This window comes from Zeus faber (assembly GCF_960531495.2).
Source record: "Zeus faber genome assembly, chromosome: 1".
Classification (NCBI taxonomy): domain Eukaryota; kingdom Metazoa; phylum Chordata; class Actinopteri; order Zeiformes; family Zeidae; genus Zeus; species Zeus faber.
In genome coordinates, this window is record NC_137193.1 from 24683556 (window position 1) to 24709365 (window position 25810).

Genomic DNA, 25810 nt, shown 5'->3' on the forward strand with positions numbered 1-25810 from the left:
TTAAGTACAAATTATGAATTTATTTAGAGCAAAAGGCAGCCCCACTGGGTACATAACAAATAAAAACTTGATTCTCTCTCAAGAACAATATTGCTAAACTAGACAATTCCGGGAAATTGTGTGGGTGCTTGCCGGCACACACCCCCAACTCAGTGCATGTCGTTGAGTTGCGTGGCTTGAATTAAGTGTGCAGTGGACGTAGTGGTCAGTTGCCAACAGAGCCGGTCCTACGCAAAATTCTATGTACCTAATTCACCCTGAGGGTCCGTGTCAATGGAGAGGGTCCCTCTCACCAAGTTGATGTCACTTTACTGAATGAAATTATACTAATCGAAACTTTTACTTACATTGTCATCATCACTTTGCACGTTACACGGAGGATTGGGGCACTGTAGAACTAAACTCGCGTTAGCGTCAATAGTTCACAACAATGCGACCGTCACTAATCTGACGTTTTCAGGACTACAAAACGTAAAATCATTTTGAAATATTCTACGACATACATCATTACTTACATTTATGATCTTTAGGGGTTTGGTTGGATCAAGTTGGTGCCGCCTCGGCTTGCTTCGGTGTCTGCCATAGGAAATGCATTAGTGCCCAGACAGTGTGGCCCAGACCTCCGAGTCGCCAGTGAAAACTTTCAAATTAGTCCGTTGATCTAATATGAGTAAAGATTCAGCAACTGAATTGCTTGTTACCCGAGGCAAACATGTTCAGGAATCGATTTTGGTGCACTGCTAAAATAAATTAAATGAAAGTTCACGCAGCTGCTTAATTGCTTTTTTTTTTTTTTTTTTTTTTTTTTTTAAATATATAAAATCTGATCTCCCTGGCCGTGCAATGAATCTTGGGTAGGGTAGGCTGCGAAGGATCCAACGGTTGAAGCCTTAAAACTCGGGGAAAACAAAGCTGCATTTCTAGACCGCATTTGAAGGCGCTTCCGGAATGGGACAGCACTTCGTCGGGCCAGTGTGACGCATTTGGTCTTAAAATGCAGCCAGGTGACAGCAGAGCCCACTTGGCGCCTGTGCATTTTGAGAGATCTACATACAGCTGGAAGCCCCCCCACCCCGAATCATTTGGGTGGCCAATTTTGGTTTTAAAACGACAAATTTCGCCAAAAGGTGACAAGTTTGTCTGGCAGGTGTGTGTTTCAGCGAAATATTTCACAGTTCCAACATGATCAGTCTGCCTGGGTCACATGGGACGCTACTGGCTGTTTTTCTACCTGGAGGCAACCTTTGAACCAATGTAAACTTACCTTAGGAAACACTCTGTGAATAGGTAAGCTGAATAAATACGGTTGTTTTGTAGTCAAACATTTAAATAATTAAAAAGTAGTATTTTATTTATTTATTTTACTCCTGAAGGAACATTGCACCAAGGGTGAGGTTATCATCTGCCTAAATGTTGCTCCAAAAGCCATGTATCTTCATTTCTGACACACAATCTCACACACGCACACAGTTTCAGTCCCTTTCATCTCTCTTCAGTACAGTACAGACAATAGAGTGGTCAAAAGTGTTGTAGGTTTAACAGCACTGTGGGCACCTCACAGTGGAAGCTGCCCTCCAAACAGCAGACAGAGCATCAAAGAGGACCTCTCGTGCCCGCCCCCTTCTGGGAATTCACTCCAGGACTATTCATCCGGTAAATACAACTTGGATCCACCTTGCCGTCACAACGGAGCCCTGTGTGAAACAGGGCAGGTAATAAAGGATTCAGTTTCCTGTGGGAATTCAGCTTGAGCGATATAAAAAGAACTCCTCTACAGTAGGAATCGGTGGGATTGAGGAGAAACAAACTGAACTAAAATCACAAATGTGGTCGACTGAATTGTCTCTTGGCAACGACGCTGGGACAAAATCTTAGAAACGTGATAGTCCGTCGGTCTTCTGGTTCATTTGTATTTTCTTGAGTCACATTTAAAGATCTGTGATGAAAATGTGTTTACATCACTCAATATTAGCGACACTGCCGTTGAGCTGGACATCCTAGTAGTTGACATCAGTAAGGTTCTGGGTTCAAATTGGGTTTGAGAGGTTTCTTTCTTTAGAGTATACTATCTCACTAAAGGACAGAATACAAACAGGAGTGGACCGTTTACCCTCCGTTCCAAAATATATAGCTATTAAAAAAAAAAGAAAAAACTATAAATATAATGAGCTTCCGCATTTTCATTCCTGTACAGGAAGCTGGATAGCATTTCATTTCTTTCCCTCCTGAGTAGCGGACCAGCCCGATCCCGAGGAGGCGTTTCTTCAGTACGTCTCCGAGTCTGAGTCGTTGAGCTCGTCGTCCACGGAGGTGGAGGACAGCGGCCGCTCGGGCCGGCAGTACGAGGTGTGTCCGGCCCTCAGGGGTCGCAGGGCATCGAAGGCCACTCCCTTGGAGAGGTGGTTGGAGGAGGGCGGGTGGCTGTTGACCGCTGTGCGGGTGAGGGACAGGGCCGGCAGCGTTGCTATGGTGACCATGGGGGAGGTGGGCATCATGGAGTTGAGGATCAGCGCCAGGCAGTCGGCCACGTCCCGATTGGGGGCGCACGCCAGCGCCGGAGTGTAACCTAGCAACAGGAAGTAGTATTAGTGCATGTGTGCTGGAGAGAGTTGGGGTTTCAAGGGTTTCATAATGTGGAGCACATATTTACAGGGTGTCTGAGTCAGACTTAAGAGTTAAATTTAATACTTGAATACTATACTCAGACCTTTTTAAGACTTTAAGAAGAGTTTCCTAGTTGACCATCAGTCGTCAGTCCAAGCTATTAGTCGACTAATCGCCGCACATTTATGATATTAGTTTAATGGTTTAAATATGTTTTTGGGGCATCAGAGAATGGTTTGTGTTGCAGGACTGAGAAAGAATGTTATAACTAACACTGTGCTGAATTACAGATAACTTTACAAGCGCTGCGCAAGCGAGTCACTTGTTTATTACACCAGTAAAACATTACATTGGTTAAACTTATTGGCGCTATTATTATTTTATTAATGTACATAAGTTGCACTGAAATGTGGTGTACCGAAGATCTATTTCACGGTGTACCCTTGTCGGGCACATTTCCCGGGACCACGGACTCTGTTACTCACTGCGCCTCTCTGCCCCGCCCTGGCTGCGCCTTCCCTGTCCCCCCGGAGCCCGGGGGGCTCCACCGGCTGGCCTCCGCCCGGTCCGTCAGGGTGTTTAAAATACGATTTGGTCTGTGATTAACGGTTTCAAATTACTTCTATAATATGTGCAGATCTTTTCTGACTTTTAGACTTGTCTAAGTTTAAACTTCCATTTAAACATCAGGTAAATTAGTTGTTAGGAACATCCCTAACCTGAATGTGTCGGAACAACCCACAAGGGTTGTTAATTTATCAGTAACACCGACACAATTACTTATAACCAGCCTTTAAAATATAAATTCAATTGACAAGCCCTGCGTGGCGTAAAATCAGGAAACGAGCCGCCTGTTAATTACTGGCAAAAGCTGTAATTATTCTTCTGAATATGTAGGAACAACCAGCAAGGAGACTGACCGTCTATTTTTGGTAAAATTTGTTTCAAATCGAAGGCCCTCTAGCCTTTCATACACAGGTCCAGCCATATAGGTTTTAAAGGTTGATTTTGACAAGGCGCAGCTCCTGAATGTTTTTGAGTGTTTTTATTTTTTTCTTCCCTGCAACCAAATAACCAATGGAAAAACTTGATCGACTTAAGCTGCTTTCACACATGCACTCCAGACAATGTCTGGATAATGTTTGGACCTGATTATCCGGACGTTGTCCGGATTTACTCTTTCACACACGTAGCAAAAAAAACCCCCAAAGATTGTCCGTGTCAGACATGTTTACACTACACTATAATCCGTTTGGTTTAGACATGGGGATCGAGCGTGTAGGAGTAATGTCTGGATAATTTCAGAGTTACTGTTTATGTGTGAAAGCAATTTAAGACTCTTTGGTCGACTATTTGTGGGCAGCCGTAGGACAAATCATTTCTGTCTTACTCAAAGTAGGTAAGTACTTTATATTTAGTAGAAATAGGGGAGGTTATAAACTGCACAATAAGATCAGGAGCTGTAATAAATATTTACTTCTTTACTTCTTCCCACTGGTAGATCATAAAAAATAAGACAGAACTTGAAACCAATAAACCTCACAAAATAATTGCCCTTTCAACCTCATTTATGTTGAATTATAACTAATATTATTCAGCAGGGTTAGCAAGGGTTCCTTCATAGCCCCCACATGGAGTGTGTGGTGTGAATTCAGACCGTTCTCGTCTACGGCCTGAACACTGGCTCCTTTCCCCAGCAGCTCCTGGACGGCCACAGTTAGGCCGTTCTTGGCGGCCACATGCAGCGGCCTGGAGAGAGAGAGAGAGAGAGGTTTTAGAAAATGATCAGAGGCCAGCACGTCGTGTCACATGTCAGGGTTACGTACGTCTGCAGAGCGCCGTTGGTGCAGTTGATGAGGTTCCTGTCACTGATCTTCTCCAGGATCAGCAAGGCGCTCGTCTCGTGACCCTGTGAGAAACACTGAGCATTGAGACAGAAGGAGGCAGGAGAAAACCTCTGGATGGGATTTGAACCATAACCGCTCATAATGAGTTCAGTCTCCGGGTACATCAGCGTGTAGGTGTCATTGTTATTTAAAAAGCCCTGGTCTTACCTTGCTGCAGGCCAGGTGTAAGGCTGTGTTCCTCTCCTTGTCCTGCAGCGTGAGGTCTGCTTTAGCGCTGCTCACTAACACCTCTACAAAACACACGGGCAGAGACATTTTGCACCTCCATGTTTCAGTGACAAAACACCAATCCTGCCTTGATGTGTGTACTGACCGACGGTGTTGGTCTGCCCGTTGTGAGCAGCCATCATCAGAGGCGTGCTGCGAGTGTGTGTGTCCACGGGGTTGGCCTGCGCGCCGTGGCCCAGCAGCAGAGACAGACACTCCACGTGGTCTGAGAATGCTGCAGCGTGGAGGGGGGTTCTGCAGGAAGACAGAGTTTTAGTCTTTTGTCCTGCAACATAAGACTTAAACATAAGACAATTCAATAAGACCAACATGTGTGCCCCTTACCTGCCCTTAGTGTCCGACTTGTTGACGATGGCCGAACCCAGAGAGTCTATCAGCATCTCTGCAACGCCCTCGTTATCGCTCATTCTAAAACACAGAACACACACATATCTACAAGGTGCTCTCACACACACACACACACACACACACACACACACACACACACACACACACACACAGACACAGACACAGACACACACACACACACACTCTTACACAGCACAGTGCAGTGGGCTGAAGGAGTTTCCCTGAATCTTCCGGAAAGCTTCCTGTTCCAACAAGACCTCCACACACGCATCGTAACCTAGTGACAGAAATGGAGAGAAACAAAATTAGGAAACGTTACACCACAAACAGTTTTCACCCAGAATGCCAGGCGTGGCAGTACCGTTGTAGCAGGCCCAGTGTAGGGGTGTGTATCCCTGGTTGTCGGTCAGGTGTGTAATGGTGTTAGGGGGGCTGCACGCCTGCAGCAGAGCTGCCAGGACCCCTATGCGGCCACAGGCGGCGGCCATGTGAATCGGGGTGCGGCCCCTGATGTCTCTCACACACACACTGCCCCCTCGCTGGAGGAGGGCCTCCACACACTCCTCTTGGCCCGTCACCGCCTGCAGGGAAAATATTATTGCTGTAATTCTGAAAGTTATATTCATTTGATCGACATGAATCCAATGTTTCATAATGACACACAGCCAAAGTGTACGTGTATTTATTCTGTGTGTGTGTGTGTGTGTTACCCCTCGATGCAGCGCCGTCCTGCCCCAACGGTCCTGGGCCTCCACACTGGCTCCTTGACTGAGTAGCGAGTACACACACTCTGTGTGTCCGCTCAGCACCGCGAGCATCAGAGGGGTCCTGCACACACACAATAGATCACCTGACCACAGCAGCAACCAATAGGAGTCCAGCTCAATTAAACATTTACTGACCAGGTCCTGAATTGACCACTTACTAAACTAGTTTATGAAAAAAAATAAAAAAGTAACCTTAATTATGTATATGCGCACACACTCACTGTCCATTGGTGTCTTGTACATCTACAGAAGTGTGTTGGTCGTTACTGCTGATTAAGAGACGCAAGCACTCTGGATGGCCGTTCATAGCTGAGGAAGTACACACAAAACACACTTCATGTCATTTCGCTGTTAAACAAATTTTACGGTCCCAAAAGGACAAATTAATTTCAAGTTCAAGTTCAAGAGATTATTTGTCACATACACACACATACGGTCGTACATATATGCAGTGAAATGTCATGACACCCGGTGATTACGCACAATAAGCTCTATAAGCTCGAAAAATACGAAAAATTCTCAAATGTGCGTAATCGACACGCCTTGTACAATGACATGACTTGCGTACCCGTGGCGTGTATAGCTGTCCTCTTGTGTGTGTAGTCGCGAGCCATGGGCGTGGCACCATGGTGGAGCAGCAGGGACACACACTCCTGGTGTCCCCTGGAGCAGGCCAGGCTTAGAGGGGTACGGCCCTCCGGGGTCCTCACGTCCACCTCCAGCAAGGAGGACAGGAGGACCTCCAGGGCCCCACAGTGGCCATGGTATGCCTGTGTGGACAGAAAACACACATACATTATTAGTGTTTTCTAGTGAAGATCACTAGAAAACTACTACTTGCGCATTAGACCCAGAACTCACCGCCAGGTGTTGTGGACTGACAGGAGCTTGGCTTTCTGAGTCGCTCAGGAGGTCCGTTCCTGAAGTCTCCATCAACTGGGACAAAGAAATGGATGAGAAAATATTCACTGACGGTCAACAAGTTTAATCGATTTTATACGGCTGCATGTACTGCCACCATTTGTCCAGCAGGGGGAGCGCCTGCTGCCAAGAATTGAGTCGCCGCATAAACTCACCACATCCAGGGGTGTCTCACTGGCCATCTGCAACAAAACAGAAGCAGCTAAATACGTGTTTTAAGTTTTGTGACTTTTTTTTTTATTATTAACTTTTATTCATTATTATTATGTGTGTTATTTGGTCACACCAGTTCTAGGCACAGTGTGTGTCCGTAGGCTGAGGCATAGTGCACCGGACTGTAGCCCTGTTGGTCTCTCACTCCAGCATCAGCGTTGTTCCTCAACAGGTACTCCAGACACCTACCAAGAACAGAAAGATGCAGATGCCAACATACACAAACACAAAGAGAAGGAGAACTGACCAGGCTATAAAAGTATTTGCTATTTTTTAACCCAGGCCTTATGTTGGTTCCCATCATTTTTTTCCACATTATGAATGGCGGCAACCAACATTTTACTGAAACTGATTTAAAAGTATATATATATATATTCTTCAAGAATTTTTAGAAATTCAGCCGTATCATTTTTCCACCATGATCGCGACATAAATTGCCCATTTTTCTTTTCATTATTATTGTTTCGTTTTTGTGAAATGAGGTACCACAGATCTTACTTTCCCTCGGTGTCTGCAGCAGAGGCGTAGTGCAGGGGGCTGCAGCCTCGCTTGTCCAACTCATTGACACTGGCACCGGAGCCCACCAGCGCAAACACACACTGGTAGTTACAGTTTGCCGACGCATAGTGAAGGGGGGATCTGGGAATGTCGGGGTGGAGGTAGATACAAGTTATTACAGATCGACACTGAACTACATGCTTAGATCTCAGCTCTCGGTTGAAGGATAAATTCACTCTAATCCACTGTTTTAACCTTTACTCGGTTTAATCTCCAAGAAAATATAAAAATAGTAACACCCTTTGTTTGTACAGCACCTTTCATACATTACAAGGCAAATAAATAGTCATGAAAAAATAATTAAGAAAAAAGCAAAGACAAAAAATTCAAATGCAAACAAGCAAAATGCATTTTATAAAATCAGTAAATATATAGGTTTTGGTTCATCAATTTACAACTTTTTGAGACAATTCAAGATCACTATTTACCACATTTTGAATCGTTATTTCTTGTTAATCATTAGTCTCAAATTATTAGTCTTTGACTACTCTAAGAAATATTAAAATAATTCTCCAAATGATCCTCACACTAGTTTAGGGTCCTTTTCAATAGATTCCTCAGGTGGATTATAAATGCAGCATGACTCTAGAGAAGAGCTATAACAGAACTATAAAAGAAAAAAAAAAAAAAAAGGTGTCCACTGCATTAATGTCCCACTGAATCCCACAGAGCTTACCTTCCAAAGTTATCTTTTCTATTGAAGTCTGCTCCTGTGTTTAACAGCAGGTTCACACACTCCAAATTCCTTGACGGATACAAAGACGTCACAGTCAGTGAACATACACCAATGAATGAGAAACAATTCAGAATGTCATGTAAAATTTAAAGACAAACGGTAGATTGCTCTTAGAAATGGTGGGCCAGAGAACGATGGAGGACCAGAAATGAAGAGATACATGAGAAGAAGCTCCACCCACCCTCCAGCTGCAGCAGCATGTAGACAGGTCCTCCCAGAATCATCAGGGGTGTCTATGTCGAAGCCTGAACAAATGCACCCTCTGCATTAGTTCTGATATCAGGAGTGTGATGCTAGGGTAAGGGACAATTCTCTAGGATTTCATCTTTTATTTGTGAGTGTGCGTGTGCGTGTGCGTGTGCGTGTGCGCGCGCGCTTACCTGAGGGCAGCAGCTTCCTGCAGCAGTCTGAGAAGCCGCTGAGCGCTGCCAAGTGCAGGGGGAACATTCCATGCACGCCTCTCCTTAAAAAGAAAAAACAAACAAACCAAAGGGCACCCCAAAAACACAAGTCACAAGCCAACATCACAACCAATCACTTTAGACTCCATGCTTTACAATACAATGACTAAGAGACATGGCAACTCACTTGGCGGTGCTGGCTCCGTGGGCGATGAGCGCGGTGATGATGAGCTCGTGGCCGTAGCGGGCGGCGATGTGGAGCGCAGAGTTCCCGCCCTTGTCCTCGCTATCCACCTCTGCTCCTGCGAGACGACAGCGCAGCACAGGTAGCTAGTATCGATACTCCAAGACAGATCCTTTTTGAATTGGAACAGGCGTATTGGAAGACCTCCCCTCCCATCCCCCACTGACACAAGCCGACACACGGCAGCTGCTTGATCCCACGTTTCTCTCATTTAGGCCTCGTAAACACGGCGGTTCCTCACTGAAGGAAAGTTACCGTTCTGTATGAGGGCCTGCGAGCGTGAGAACCTGCCGTGGGCCGCCGCCATGTGGAGCGGGGTCTTGCCGTCCTTACTCTGAGAAGACAAGAGGAGGTGGATGAGGAGATAGAGAGACAACAAAGTGATCTCTGTGGCAAACCGAGTCAATATGCTATAATGTTAGTGTGGTCAGGTGAATGTAAACACTCAGTGGGGTTAGTGGCCCAGTGAAACGACTCAGTTCTGGGGATAACTGGAAGCTTTCTAACACCATTATATTCCCTGAGCAGCTTGCCGCCCGGGGGAGTCAGCCCGCCCAATATGGCTCGGTAGCTCCAGGCATCGAGGACCCCGTCTTGGCTTCAGTTACATTCTAAAGCTGAGCATATGAAGTGCCAGGAGCAGATTTACACTTTGTGTTTCGCTTGGCAGAGCTTAAATGACGCCTTAACACGAGCTCAGAACTCAACTTAAAGGTTTAGGTTGCCATAATTACGCCTGAGCAATGTGCTGAATCTGTAAATGAACTATATTGATTGACATCATTTAAATCCAGATACCCACTCTCATGTTGACGTGCGCTCCGTTGGACAGCAGCAGCTCCTGGCACAGCGCCCCCTGGCGCGAGGAGGAGGCAAAGTGCAGCGCCGAGAAACCCCTTTCGTTGACCTGGGTGGGCGGGGTGAATTAATTAAATGGGGAACATCAGATCCTGACACACACTCACTCACTCACTCACTCACACAGACACACACACACCTGGTTGACGTTGGCCCCGGCCTCGATGAGTTTACTGACCACCACGTCCTGCCCGTTGTAACAGGCCACATCGAGCGGGGTATTACCGTAGGAGTTCACATCGTTGATCTACACGAAACACACACACACAAACTTAATTTTAGCCGATTGAGCTGCTTCTTTCTGTTAGCATTTGAACCCGTGAATTGCCACTTGCGGCTTTATTTATTTGGTTTCTTTTAAAACGGAACAAACAGAGAAGGTGTGAAAGCACCCTAAATCAGAATATCCTTTATAATTCTGGTGGGTATTCAGGTAGTTTATACTTTTACACACACACACACACACACACACACACACACACACACACACACACACACACACACACACACACACACACACACACACACACACACACACACACACACACACCTGGTTTTTGACCAGGAAAATCTCTGAAAAAAAGTCGGACATATTTAAATCTCTTTGGTCATAATGTCGGTGTGAAAATAATTCTTTCCAAGCACAATTTGAATTAGTGCTGTGTGAATCGTTTCGATTAAAAAAAGTCCACAGATCTGTTCATTTCCGCGCCCTGCAAGTTGCAACAGGAAGCCAAATCAGTTTGGACGATCTGAAAGTTTAATCTCTGACCAATCACATTTGTCAACATAGAACTAAGCCCCGCCCCCTCTCTCGTGGTCAGGTAGCGCTGGTAAACACACACACAGAGTGGATACAAAGCACAGCGTCCAGGAGAGAAGCAGAAAGATGATGTATCGTTGACAACAGGAACACATACATCCATTGTTTGGCGCTTTTTTAAAATATTTAAGTTCTGACCCAAAGCAGACGGTAAATATTCAGGGAACGTCCCAACGAAGATGGACAACACCACAAACGTTATTATATATTTAGACCTACTTGCAATATTTATTTTGTTTTTTTGTAATTTATTTATTTTGGCTTGATCAAAATTTTGTCTTAGTAAAATGTTAAAGCGGCTGCACTTGTTACTTATTTTTCCACAAACAGAAATTATTTTATTTCAAGTAGTAATAAAAATTAATTTTTTTAAATGGCGTTTACTGACAGGACTTATCTTTTTTAAATATTCAATACATTTTTTTTTTTTTTTTTTTACATTGACCGGCACCAATTTTTTCTGACGGAAACTCTGGGCAGTAGAAAACTTTCTCCCTTTATCTAATCATTATTAAGTTAATGTTGATTGCACAGTGTCATGGCTAAGGAATAATGCCATCATCTGTGTTTAGATTGGTTCGCTATAAGCCTCCAGATCGCTATACACTGGGTACCATCTCCCAGGAAAACGATGGCTGGATTAATGGCAGTGCGTCACAGGATCTACGTGACCCATTGCACCAGTAGCCGACAATGGCGGAAGCTGGAGCAACCTGAATGGCAGTGGAAACTTTACCCAGCAAGTGAAAAAGAACGCTGTTGATTGAGGAGGCAAAGAAGGCGAACAGGAAGTGTGAGAGAAACAGGTAAAACCAGTGAACCTTGGATGGGCATTCACTTGATGGAGAGAGCTTTGGGACTTGAGAGCGTTCCTAACTGACTTTCAGTTGGAATTTTTTTCTAATGGATCAATAACACCGTTTTCACACCAAAATGAATCGGTTGAACCCGCTAAAAATAGGCGATTGACAATCTTTCCATTGCCAGGAGAAATGGTTGGTTCCAGTGTGATTGGGAATAAAACAGTAAAGGAGATAGCAACTTCAACAATAACAAAACTGTAAAACTTGTGGTCCCCGCGTTGCGATCCCCACACTCACAACATTTAACGGTCCCCCGTGCTGAAAACGCAGTCGTACAGATCATTCATCCATTAGACAGGACGTTTTCCAGGGAAAATCCATCCGACCCGCAGTGACGTCACCGTTTGCTGTGCGCACTCACTGTCATCTTCCATTGAAACCGTGTGAATCACAAACACGAAAAAGCAATAACACAAACAGCACTCCAAATGTCCGCGCAAAACTGGAAAAACTGAAAAACGGTACAGACAGCTGTTCAACCCAGTACAGTAACACATCAGGTGCACTGAGAGTCTTTACACAATGATATAGCCGCGTGTTCACACATCCATTGTCCAACGTCTGGGTTTGTCCGTAGAGGCGGTTGGCTTTTCATTCATAAAAAAAACTGCAGTCTCCAGTAGCGTGTGAAATCACTTTGTCACACAATCACATTGTCGAAGACAACAATGGAGCAAAAGCAGCGTATTGCGATTGGGATCCTATCTTTCATTATTAGGGGTGAAACCCCGAAGGGGTAGAACCCTATTGTTTTCTTGCCGCTTTATTCTTCTTCTTCGTTGTCTTATGCCACGTATCAAATTGCCGTGAGCTGGAATGAGCTAGAAACATGAAACTTGACCCAATAACTGGAAATGATGTGCAAATGCTACCCAAGAAACATGAGCCCAATCGGCCAGATGGTGGCGCTATAACTAAGGCCCAAAAGCGCAATTTTAGAAAGGCCACACCCCACACACTGTGACTCCGATTGATTGAAATTTGACACACGTCCAGCTCAATGTGCACTACAAAAAAGCTAATTGGACTATAAAAGTCCGCCATGACGGATTTTTGCCAATTTGCATAATGTGAAACAGTAATGCGAATAGACTTTTTGGGATTTTGACTATATCAATACTAAATTTCGTATATAGCATTGCGGGACTGAGATAAACGTCTATTATAAATGAGCGAGATCGGTTGAAAAACATGGCCACCATCAATCAAAATCAATCACGCTGTGCCAAGATAATATCTTCACACAGGGTAGGGCTTAGCAGGAAATAGGCTATAAGTCAAGCTGTCTCAGAGCTATCCTGATTAAACTGGGAGGAGGCATCCCACACTATGTCCTGAACATACACACACAATTTCGTTAAAATTTGATAAAGGGGGGCAAATTGCAGAATTCTTATCAAGTTCAAGAGATTATTTGTCACATACATACACTGAGTGCGCAATTATTGAAATGCTGTATACATTGTGATGATACAACAAGTGTTCTTTAAACAGAATTAAACTTTATGAAGTGACTGTTCGGCTTTTTTTGGGATATTTTTGGGACATTGAGCTGCTTCCTTCTGTTAACATTTGAACCTGTGAATTGCCACTTGCGGCTATATTAATGATTTGTTTGATTTGTTTCGTTTAAAACGGACCAAACAGAGTAGGTGTGAAAGCAGAATATGCTTATAAAAGAAAAAAAACAAAAACGTATAAATGCTTAAAAACAGCATTAAAACCTTTCATATTCTGGGGACACATAATGTGTACTGACAATCTGAATATCCTATAATTCTGGTGGGTATTCAATACTTTTGAATCTCTCACACACACACACACACACACACACACACACACACACACACACACACACACACACACCTTTCCAGACATTAAAAAGGCTACAGCACATATATATAACCACCTGATATTGTCTTCTGTTCATTATTTAGGTTTTTAGCAAATGAGCCAAAGCATTGTGTGTATTCTGACCTGGACCCCCAAGCCCAGCAGGTAGTGCACTGTGCTGCTCATGCCGCTAGAGGCGGCAGCGTGCAGCGGGGTGTAGGCCTTCTTGTCCTTGCAGTCCACCTCGGCTCCGCTGGCCACCAGCAACCTCACTACCTCCAGGTGACCTGCAGCACGCGGTGGGAATAAGCATTGGGGATCAAATCAAGAGCGACTCTGAAAGTGAAAGCTCTTCAAATCTAAAGAACCATGAAATCCTAAAGTAACGTGGGTTTCAAGTCCACCTATGGACTCCTGAAAACATACTGTTGCCGAAAGCAGCGCTGCAGCAAAACGGAATTCTCTGGGTTGTTATAATTTGCATATGTTCATCTGATGAGAGGGAGGCGTCAAGAATGGTGTGGAAGGAGAGTAGAGAGGGAAGGGAGGAGTGCTGGGTGTGAGCGGAAGGAGAGAAAGAGTGTCTGAAGTCTGAGTCTGTAATAAAAAGGGCCACGGCCATCCCAGGTTGTTACTGTCTGGCTGGACACCTCAACTCCGGGGTAGTTGAAAGCCTGGCGGCAGGCAATGAGACCTGCTTCAGCTATCCAGTGAGGTTCCGGTCTGGTCGACCCCGCCAAGCGTCACAGTATTATCAAACGGTTTCAAAATAATTGAATTAATATTTAAATCCCTACTGTTTCCAAAACTCCTCCTCCCTCTACGACAACATTTATGTGTCTGGGACGCTACTCACGTAGCAGGTGAAAAAACCACACTGCGCGCTGCGCCAACGCCTTCGGTGGTCTTCTACCGTTAGTACCGAGGGAACTGGCTTTTTTTTTTTTTTTTTTTTTTCTTCCACAATTTGTAAACATTGCCGATTTTTTTAACCATTCAAATTTGGCTGGGTGATTAATAACACGTTTATGTGCTGTGAAAAACTCTTAATTTCACCTTACAGGTACTTGAAAGAATGCAGCGTTGTAAAGCATCCGCTAATGGCCGTTCTAGGGCACTGACATTCCAAGTAATGCATGGCAACATGGAGAATATTCTACTGATGCCATGAGGTACAGGTTGGCAGAGGAACAGAGGCCTTTCCCTCCAGTTAATCCCCAGAGAACTACCGACAGAGAAACCATTCACCCTCACGATGAAGGGGCAGTTCAGACACTGAATGAAAGATTTACTGTGGCCAAATTCCTTTTCAATATTTGGGCTGAACAGAAAATGGTCAACAATTGGTCTTTGTCAACGGTTTCCTGTTTATGTCAGATTTAACACAATTAATAATAAAGGTTGTTGTTTAGTTTCTTTCAGTGCCCAAACCATAATCCAACAAGAAACAGGATTTGATGAGAATCAGAATCAAGAATCAATAAAAACCTAAACAATACCAACGCCAGAGGGAATAGATACTACTACAACAATCTCTGCAAAACTAATTAGATGAAATAGTTCTTGGTTCATCATTATTAGGTAATCGCCGCAAAAGGGCCTCAAAGCCCTGGGTCAATGCCTTTGTGTTGGATCCTTCAACAAGCGTCTCACCCATGTAGGCCGCCCAGTGCACGGCTCTTCGGTCCTTCTTGTCAAAGGCATTTATGTTGGCTCCTCTGGAGAGCAGCAGTTTCACCATCTAGACACACACACACACACACACACACACACACACACACACACACACACAGTTCTGGGATCTATGCGTTGTGTTTGAAGCCGCGTTGGGGAGGGGGGTGTTGGGTTTTACCGACCTCCACGTGTCCGCTGAAGGCCGCGAGGTGCAGCGCGGTGCGACCCGCCCGGTCCGACACATTTACGTTGCTAAGCAGCGGCACCAGGGCCTCAGCGCAGCCCACCGCCTTGTTGCTAGCAGCAACGTGCAGCGGCGTCTGCCAGTTCTTGTCACGGGCGTTCACATCGGCACTGTGCTTCAGCAGCACAGACACGGCGTCCTGGACGGAGCGAAAGCGTGGTTAGCGGAGCGGGAGACGCTGTGGTTATTATCATTGCAGAGTGTGTGCTCTATTTTAGATCAAAAATACCTACATTGACTAAAGGTGACAATGTCTGTTTCATATCCATACGAATACATTTTTTACAATTATAGCACAAACACGTGTTTGTCTTGGTGTTCTACTACACACACAGTAATGTTACACATTAAATACAAAGCGTCATGTCAGACTGACATGGTACAAACATAGAATAATAACATTACATGCACACCACGCTTCCAACGTCCAATGTAACATATGGACCATTTACTGGACATTAAATGGCAGATGCCCAAGTGCCAGTCATTTCTAACACTGCCAATATTTAGTATTGGCAGCCAACCCACTGTGCTGCAGATAATTCACCATGATTGTATTCAAAAATTATATATATTTAATCAAATTAAAGGATTATTCAGGAATTACATTATTTTAGCATTTTAACATAACATGACCTCCATTCTACCAGCTCTGGGTCCATGGGCTGTAGCCCCTGTAAGTAATTTCATTAAAACGGCTCAGGGTGTGTGTGTGTGTGTGTGTGTGTTACATTTACCTCGCTGCAAGAGGCGACAGCTCGGTGAAGAGGAGTCAACCATTTGTTGTCTTTGGCATTAACTCTGGCCCCTTGGGAATGGGAGAGAGTGATAACCATATAAAGAGGGAGAGAGACAGAGAGAGAGAGTCAGGAGCCAGAAACTTTTAGAGAAGAATGTCTTGCCATTGGAACACATCAGGGGCTGCTTAGATAGCTTAGAGGTGGATTAAAAGGTGGAGAGGCTTCTTCTCTAGCTTGGATGGTAAAGGATCCTTTAGGGGCACTCGACCCTGGGGCTTAAATCTCTGGGTCTGGATGTGCACCTGTCGCCTAAGGTCATTGAGAAAGTGTAAAAACATGCAAACATGGCGTCAGCTGCGGCCCCACCTCCTGACCCTCGCAGCTGACTACCCAAAAGCCAGAAGCGTGGAAGAGATCAAATGAATGACAAATGACCGGCCATGTCACGGGAGAGGAAAGTGAAATTGACAGCAGTGGACAGGCACGTGCGCAAAACACGCTCGGGGCCAGCGGTAGCACAGGAGGATCAAAACAGCGCGCACACGCAGACAGAAGGACTTTGAGTTTAGAGGAAGTTGAGAAGTGGATAAGAAACAAATACAATGAACAGGTTCATGCACAGTGCTCACCATAAAAAATTGGACAGTGATGAAACATGTTTTACTATTTTGGATCTGTACTCTTAATGTTTAAATTAACAATCAAACAATGAATGAGCTGAAAGTACAGATTGTCTTCTTCCATTTGAGAGTATTCGCATGAATATTGGTTTCCAAACAGTTGAATAACGTCCCCTTCTTTCAGGTAACGAAAGGCATTTGAACAGATTAATATTGTATGTACAAACTATGCACTATTTTTTATCATTTGGTTGGAGATGTTTTGTATGAAGTGACTCACTCATCAACTCACCAGACTCTGAGTAACACTGAGTCACACAGAGTCTGTGACTCAGTGTGTCTCAGACTACGTGACCATAAAACAATCTCTTTGAATTTCACTCTGTAAATATATGGAGAGCCTGCAAAGGGTGCCGTGTGGGTGCGGGTTCATCAATAACTTCCTAGTTAAGCTGCTGATGGGAGCGATGCCACATGAGAAGCAGCGTTTCAGCGGATCACCTGAGAGGATGAGCAGCTCGATGATCTCGGCGTCGCCCAGGTACGCCGCAGCGTGCAGGGGGGTCCGCTTCTCGTTGTCCTGACGGGGGATACGCAGAGCGCGTCAACACCAAACACGCACTCAGACAAACCGTGGTATACAGTACACAAAACACACAACCGTACAATCAACAGGCCACTCGAGTCAGGCATGGGACTTGGGAAACGAGTGAACATTCCTCCATCAACCTTTCTCCTGAACTCAAGTGTGTAATTTGTCAGGGTCCCAAGCAGGCTGGAGATTTTCTGGGATATTTCCTGGCCGTCTCCTTATATCGGTCAGCCCCGCTGCTTCTGCCAGAAACCAGTATCGGATCCATCGCTCTTTCTCGCTCCGCATTGATCCCTCCACCGTCCGTCCCTTCCGACCCCCCCCCACCGCTCCTCTCCCCTACCTTGCTTACAGCGAAGGAGAGGGCAATCAGGAGAGTGGTGGTATAAACATTGTCATGTGACCCAGAGAGTCAGCAAACAAGAGGCCTGAGCGAGTGTTGCTGACTCCAGGGAGACTCGTTGTGATGATCCCAGCATTATAAATCCAGAGGGGGGGGGCACAATGAAATTGAGGAAAAACACTCTTGGAAAGTGAAATGGAGAAAGGAGAGTGATAATGGTTGGAAATATCAAGCAGCCTGTGATTTTATATTTATATATATATATATATATATATATATATATATATATATATATATATATATAATTTTTGGAATTTTCATGCTTTATTTGATAGTGACAGTGCGGAGGAAAGGGGAAGGCAGGGGGCAGAGAGAAGGGATGACATGCAGCAAATGGCCTCGTGCCGGAATCAAACCCCGGCCACTGCGGTAAGGATTCAGACTTTTATATGGTGCGCTCTACCCGGTGAGCCACTGGGGTGCCCCCAGCCTGTGCTATTCTGCTCTGGTTGGCAGTTATATGAGATGGGGCTGCCAAAAGGTACTCTCACTCAATCGATCCGTCAATAGGAGCCCAAATCAATATTAGGTCGCTGACTGACTGCTCTTCCCCCTGGCCTTGTTATTATGGCACCGTGTATCACAGACTGAAACACAGGGGGGCAATTAAAACAATGCAAAAAGCAGAGGGATAATCAGAGCATATAGTATAAAAAGGGGCAAGGCTCATCAGAAGTACATTTGGTGGAAAGGATTCAAAATGTATGTGGTGATGAATAACGTTATTTTGTTAAACATATCCCATATTTGATAAGTATCCCAACATAACCCATATTTATTTAGCTGGAACCTTATAAGAAACATCCATTCAATGTATTTGTGTTACACATGTGCTCCTCTATATGAAATTTCCATTGGTGGTGGCGGGGTCCGCCATTGGCAGCCACAGTGAATTTTACATAGCAGCATAGCTAGTTGTGGTCAATAAACTGCCGATATGGATGCACATTAACAGAAAAGAATAGCACCCTCAGATGAAAAAATTATCCCACCACCTCAATTGACCAAGAAAAATAATTAAAAACAAAAAAATCAAATCATCAGAAGAACCTTGGAAGAATCTTGAAGAGTTTGGCTACCTGCACATTGACGTCCTCTTTCTTGAAAATGAGGGAGCGAACTTCGTCAGGGTCCACATTGAAGATGGCTCTCAACAGAGATGGCTAAGAACAAACAGAAAGGAGAGCCGTTAAAGCCAGTGTGTGAGAGAGTGCCATGTAAGAAGAAGTGTAAGAAGAGACTGTGATGTATCACTCCTCTTTGTTTGACAGCCTCACACGCAGCAACACCATGATCCAAGGTTGGAGATGCTAAACTGTTGTTTACACACGCACACGCACACACACACACACACACACACACACACACACACACACACACACACACACACACACGCACACGCACACACACACACACACACACACACACACACAAGGGGGTAAAGCAGCTCCTGCTGGCACCTGCATGTGATGCAGCTCACAGGAATAAAAACAGCACTGTAAAACCCAGGTGGCACGTAGACATGCCAACTGAGTTACATGTGTATTCATGCTAAACCTTTCATTAAGACAACTTGGTAACAGAAGAATGCATGGAGGGGGAAGATATCACCAAGGATCAGGGGAGAAAGGAGATAAGTGTCGTTCCACGACGGGTAAAAATTAAGCGGAAGGTGTGAATGAATGAACAAAAGCACTGAAACTGGATGGATTTCCTAAGAATCATGTCGTGCTCGCAGCTACTTTTCAATCGGCGGCTCTCATGTCACGTCGGTGCGTGTGTGCCAGAATTTAAACCAGCGTGGAGCTGGCTGACAGCTGCTGGGATTTATAAAAACTACTTGACAAGTTCCAGGCGTGTACCTTCCAGAGGTGATGGTTACTGGGAAAAATGGCTATAAACAATAACCTGTTTGAATAATGAATCAATTTCCCACACATTCAGTGGAGTTCTTCTTCTTGCCCACCATCTTATTTTGTTAACCACAATTAGCTCTGACATGAGACAAACAAACATAAAGCAGTATTGTTTTAACATGTTTTTGATAACTTCCTTTTGCATTACAACCATTTTCAACAATGGCATACGCTCAAAATGAGATGCAATGTTTTAAATATAACACTGATTAAGCGTTACATTTATTGCCTAAATACCAATTCTGTCTTTTGTTATGTAAAATATATCACACTTGATGTAATTCAAAAGTTTTGCCTTATGCCTCCACATGAAAACATGTGTACTGCAAGAGTGAAGACTTAACATCTGTGGTCTTTTCAGAATGTGAGACAACCGATGTCAAGTCTTGTTGATGTTATGTTAATGGTGGGTTATGAGGAGTTAGAGAGGGTGGTTAACCCTCTAGATGCTGGAACACTGGAAATGTAAACACAGGTTTTCAATCACACCAGGTTTTTAATCTCCCATTTAAACATGTTTAAGATCATCTATCTTTTCTCTTAAAAAGAGCTTTAATTAAACATTTGTAAGTTTGTTTTGTTGATATGTAGTCTTTCGTGGACACCAAGTTACCCGCGTTAGCCATGGTTCTTGGCACACAGCCTCTTCTCCCTCAAAAGGTGGCTCAGTGTAAAGTGAAAGTGGGATTAAAATTATTCCATTCGCAACTATGCAGTTCCTCCACATACTTCTCATACTCTTGATTATAACTTCCCTCTCCTCCTAAAAATAAGTGGGGTCGTCAGCCATGTAGCCGTATGTCGGCTGCCTATTACTATAATGTCTGCTGGAGCAATGGCAGATAACAGCGAAGGTAGACACGACAGAACTGACCTGCAGAACTACAGAACTATTCTGTAATGAGAGCAGCTAAATGAGAGCGTCCTTCTCGTGAATACTTCAGAGAGAACTGAGAAATGGAGGACATGTTTCTGCAGGCGGCTTAGCATTTCTGTGGCTAATAACGCAGACAACAAAGGCCTTGCACACAATCCATACAAACCAGCAATCATCTCACATAGAAAGGCTATATTGGGGATTATATTGGTGCTATATTCAGCACAGCAGGTCATGGGTTTCGACAGCTTGTATTTTGATCAAGCAGGTTTTGCCACTATGCACTTCATTGTTCAGGTAATGCATTGAAAATGAAACGCTCAGACCTATCCATCAGTGTGTCTGCTCCAAAACCATTACGAGAAGAAAAACACTAACTGGTATGAACCATCTCTGCCAGATGCCAATGAATCATTACTAATGAAAACCAAATGCATGTGCGGGATGTGAAAATGTGTTGGTCAGCATTCTCGAATGCAAAGCCGCACAGACAAGAGGATCTCACCTTGTCGTGCTGAGCGCCTGCCCTGCGAGAGGCATGATGGGATCTGCGGTCCGGGGAGGATTTGGGCCGAGGAGGTGGGGGGGCTGTGGAGGGCTCGTCCTCCTCCACCTCCTCCAGCACCACGATACAGACACGACTTGCCCGCTCCGACCGCATCAGGAACAAACACGCACGCACACTCTCACACACACACACACACACACACACAAATACACCCTGTTCACACTCACATACGTGCGCGTTCTTGGAGCGCAAGTCTCAGCAGTGAAATCCGACAAAATAGCCTGGTCCTCGTAAACACATCCCCCATGTCTATAGGCAAAATCCAATCCAACACACTGTGTCCTTTATCGGGGAATGTGTGTCGGCTGCATGGCTCTGCTCCCTCTCCTCCTCTTCTCAGCAGGGGATTCCTTTGCGTAACGGCGGTGGCAAGCGGCATGCGGCAGAATGAGCCTGGCTCTCTAGCTGCACGCGCAGAAAGCTGCATATCCTACAGCCAGGCACACGTGCACACGGACGCGCACGCTCAGAGGCAGACGCACAGAGAGAGCCTGTTATTAACACGGACAATGCTGGGAGCCGGAGCCAAGCGGTGCATGCGTTTATGTGACGCTCGTTTTAGAGCAGACTGCTGAAACCAGCTCTTTGAGAGGGAGAGAGAAGGGGGGAGGGGAGAGAGAGCGAGAGAGAGAGAGAGAAACAGGGAGAGGGAGAGGGAGAAAGCGAAAGCAGACTGGAGCTGGATGAGGGGATAGGGTGGACAAAAAAAAAGGAATAATTGTGGGCAGGTAGGTAAACAAATAAGCCCTTTCTATTGGGAGAACCGTAAGCCTGAAGAATGAATGGACAAAGGCACAAAAACGGCTCAAAAGCCAGCAGTGGGAGGGAAACTGGTTTGAGGGGAAAGTTAGCAGAAGCCGGGAAGGAGTAAGGTAAACTGAATGGAAAAGTATGACATCTGAAAGGGGGACGGCAAGCTTTCTCCATCTTCCACTGGGACCACAATGAGACCGGTCCTCTGATGTAAATGGCAGCTGGTGTTCTGAAATGAATCTAATAGGCACAGGGATCAATGTGCTGCTGATTGTTCTGATTAACTGGTCACTAACGTATTGATGCAACACTAATCCATTTGTGGAAGTGCAAGCTCAGGTGTAGTACTCATTTATTGTAAATTAGGTCCTTTTAATCCAAAGCAGAGCAAGGCTGTTACATAACGTAGGCATTAGGCAATGGCCAAACCCAAGATAATCAAAAAGCCAGAAGCTAAACCATATGTAGAGGAATTGACAAAATTTGATGTTAGTGGCTCACCAACGTGCAGCTGAAATAGGAAACAACTTACTGTTTTCGTGTGTGTGTGTGTGTGTGTGTGTGTGTGTGTGTGTGTGTGTGTGTGTGTGTGTGTGTGTGTGTGCGCGCCAGTAACTCATTTGGTGTATTGGTGGCATTGTTTCAAAACTTCCCCATCTCATTATAAAACTGGAACAGACTGGCTTTGCCAAAGAACGTAAGGGTAGCTAACAAGAGCAGTGTGCGTACCCCTTCATATTCAAGACGGATCCAAAAGAGGCAAATTTGCCAAGCCGCACAACCCTATTAACTCACAGGGGAGGGATAAAGAGAAGAGGGGGAAGAGAGATACAGTCAAACGGATAATGTCTGGTTGTCATTAGTTTCGGAAAAGCTGATGGGCCTACCATATATGAACTTCGTCTGAAAAGCAAACCAGACTGAAAATTAATCCAAAGTGAAGTCCAGGTGTTAAAATATTTAACGTGAACTGGAAAAACTATAAAATAATGAGAGGGATAGGCAAAGGGACTCTAGATGAGCACTATGGAATGTTTGTAGCTATTTATATGTGTGTGTGTGTGTGTGTGTGTGTGTGTGTGTTGGTGTGTAGCACGCAGAGTTTAAAATACCTTCTGTGTTGGTGCTGAGCATTTCTAGCGGGCCTCTGAGAAAAATTAGAGATATATAACTACAGATAAATAGGCTAACAGCACTCCACTGTTTTACAGTGGCTCCTTCCTTGTTCTGCGCTCTCCCAAATCCCAAAACGAGCTGTGTGAGGATGAGAGAGTCAGAAGAGGAGGCTCAGAAAGTGTGTGTCTGAGGCGTTTTCTGACCTTTACTCTGATCCTCTGCACAGGAATGGCCGTGCAATATAAGCCACATTCATACACAAACATACACACAAGCTCCAACTTACTCACATGTGGGGGTCTGAGAGCCAATCAGCTTTGTTTTTATAAATATGTACATCATGTAAAATTTCATAGAATCTTAAAATCACGTGAATTTAATGCACGAGACATTCTTTTGTGCAATGCAGACAAAACTGGGATGCTTACATAACAACATGTGGCTCAACTTTGAGAGTGGGCCTGAAGCTTGCTCACACAACCCTGCAAAATGTTTGCGATTTAGAACAATCAAGAACACCAAAAACGGTTTAATATCTAATTTTTTAAATCGACATAATTTGAACTCACAGGGAACCCATGTGTGTTTCCCACGCAAAGAAAACATGATATGGTGTACAGATTTAATATGGCTCTTAACGTGTCGTGTGATCAGTAAAGATTCACAGTAAAGATTCTTCTAATTCTTCTTCGAACACAAATTCACATTTTATATGACTGTACTTTAGAGACATCTAAATAAATATAATAAAAATGTATTTTCTGAGCTTCTGTTTTGATGCGTGTGTCGCAAATGAATTTGAGGTCAGTACTACTGCTACCCCTTGACATATGTCTGTCCAGATTTGTTTAGTTTCATGCCCGGAAAGAAAGGCCTTTCATGTGCTATTCTAAACTATTTGGATAATACACCAGACTCCATCCACTTATGAGGCTGGAGCTGCCTACACACACATGCGAGTGTGTTACCGTACAGATTAGATTACCGTGGTGCAATTACTCAGAATGTGCTGTGCACATATAGAAACTGTGCCTGGCTGTATGGAAGATGTGGGTTTCAAATTGAAGTAAAAGTAGTGATTGGGCAAGGTAGGCGCCGCTCCTTTCCTGTTGCTTGTCTCCTCTGGGAAGTAGCGAGTGAGGATCAGCGGTAGCACAGGGATAAACCATGTGTGTGTGTGTGTGTGTGTGTGTGCGCGCGCATCTCTTTAACAAACTCAACCCTCCCCAATGAAGACCGGCCACTGTGCCATCTGGCGCCCTCTAGCGCGCACACAGGAGCTGGTTCAGCTGCACTATTGGGGTTGAGGGTGAGGGGTGTCTGTTTGGCCTTGGCCTCCCTGGGTCCCTCAGGCTGCCACTGAGTCCAGCTATTTCGGTCTCTTCCGTCAGCAAGAAATGCAAAGGACAATAGAGAATGTAATTGAACTAGTCACACGCACTCTTCCGTTGACAGACTATAATTCGTAGGGTTTTAAGAAAGTCTGGCGTGTGTAAAGTGTGTGTAAAGTCTGTGGAAAGTGTGGATAATGATAATGTAAACAAAAAAGAAGGTCTATGTGCCCATTATTGAGTATTACATTCAGGTCCCTCTTAAGACACGAGAAGATTCAAATTGCTAAGACATAAGGTTTATTTAAGACGAGCAGAATCATTTCATATGCAATGGAGATAGCTTTATCCCTGATGGGATGAAAAACAATATTGTTGACTCTGTATAATCAAGATTCTCAAGTCTGACAATCTCACCCAATGTTGCCCTATGCATCTCTACCATTAGTTGACAAAAGGTAGTGACAAACACAACTAAAAAGCTCAAACACGTGGTTGACAAGCACACATCACCAGAGCTTGCGAGTTTGGTACCAGGATAGACGCGTTACTTTAACTCACAGGTTTCCTTCTCATCAGCAACAGGTGACCAACCAAAATATTTAGCAGACTGAAGTATATTACCTAGATATGCCTCAGTAATAAGCAGAAATCATGGTTTTGGCCTAAAATTGCCAGTACTATGGACTACACCCGTGACTTTCAGTTTATATGCGGTAAGAATTATACAGGTGTGTCGTGAAAATTCTCCAGATTCCACTTGAAACACAAATAATAGAAATAGGCATCGTGTTGCAAGATCAAAATTGCAAGGCTGTAGTAATTCAGCGATTGCAGCCAGGGTAGCAGCTCTGCTTTCATCAGGACAAGCTCAAGTTTCACGTTGAAAGAGTCATTTCAAGTAGTTAACAAGGTTGCGGTGTCGAGTGTGTGTGTGTCTTTGCAAAAAGACAATTTGAAACGTCAACCTGCAATTTGCATTGGGTGCTCACGCCTTGGAAATGAATAACGGTTCAGTCTGAATAGAAATCATTTTGAAGGGCCCCCCCAAAGGGGTCCCCTGGCCACGGGCTGAGAACCGCTGGTCTGGAAGGCGGCTTCACAAGATCACTTGGAGGTAGTTCCATTAAAACGTGGCGGCGTTGTAGACGCCGCATCGCTGTCGTGTGAAAGTTGGAATTGAAGAAGCAACAGCTATGGGTCACCGTGCTAGAGCTAGCTAGCTTAGCATGAAGGCACCCCGCTCGTTAAGGGGTTAATGCCACTGCAACTTATGAGCACCACTTGAAACAGTTACAAAGAAGATGGCGTGAAAGTTTGTTCGCGAAATACAATGCCGGCTGACGATGAAGGGCTTATTACCTGGTCCCGGATCTTGAGCACCATCGTATCGGCCGCTCAGCCGGGGCGGCGGCGGCGGCAGGCGGCGGGCGGCGGGCGGCAGGCTGGGGGCAGTGGATCCAAGCGGAGCAACCTCCCCTTTCCTTCCTGCCATGGAGTCCATGGCATGGACAAACTGTTGACATTAAACTGAAACTGCAACTCCCAGGATTCCGAGCCACTGGAGGTCGATCAACCGCGTCGCGGAAGTTACGGGAGGTTTTATCTTAACTTTTGATAATGATTTTAAATTCAAACCAATCTACTAATGCCTTTCTAACAAACAATTGTT

General features: G+C 44.8%; 1 protein-coding gene across 2 annotated transcripts; it reads right to left on the bottom strand.

The window, feature by feature from the left end:
* On the bottom strand, nt 1–25632 carry ankrd28a (ankyrin repeat domain 28a). 2 transcript variants are annotated; one of them, XM_080004461.1, is made up of 29 exons: nt 25501–25632; nt 18657–18740; nt 17084–17162; nt 15960–16030; nt 15161–15361; nt 14958–15045; nt 13449–13591; nt 9925–10032; nt 9730–9834; nt 9183–9261; nt 8871–8985; nt 8663–8745; nt 8464–8527; nt 8223–8291; nt 7487–7627; nt 7062–7173; nt 6931–6957; nt 6716–6790; nt 6423–6624; nt 6076–6163; nt 5798–5915; nt 5449–5668; nt 5277–5364; nt 5064–5147; nt 4825–4973; nt 4659–4741; nt 4431–4513; nt 4262–4353; nt 1–2566 (listed from the first exon to the last, which is right to left on the bottom strand). In XM_080004461.1, the coding sequence occupies exons 1-29, from the start codon at nt 25522–25524 to the stop codon at nt 2265–2267; spliced, it is 3177 nt and encodes a 1058-aa protein (XP_079860587.1). In that variant the 5' UTR covers nt 25525–25632; the 3' UTR covers nt 1–2264. The 2 variants fall into 2 exon arrangements, with proteins under 2 accessions (XP_079860587.1, XP_079860586.1); XM_080004460.1 differs by lacking the exon at nt 25501–25632 and adding an exon at nt 20876–21055.
* Nucleotides 25633–25810: the final 178 nt, after the last annotated feature.

Coding starts and splice junctions, on each gene's coding strand:
- ankrd28a (XM_080004460.1), bottom strand. CDS start 21,031: ATGCGGTCGGAGCGGGCAAGTCGTGTCTGTATCGTGGTGCTGGAGGAG. Junction 8,528..8,662: donor CAGGAAGCTGCTGCCCTCAG/GTAAGCGCGCGC, acceptor GCATTTGTTCAG/GCTTCGACATAGACACCCCT. Junction 6,625..6,715: donor TCAGTCCACAACACCTGGCG/GTGAGTTCTGGG, acceptor CTGTCCACACAG/GCATACCATGGCCACTGTGG.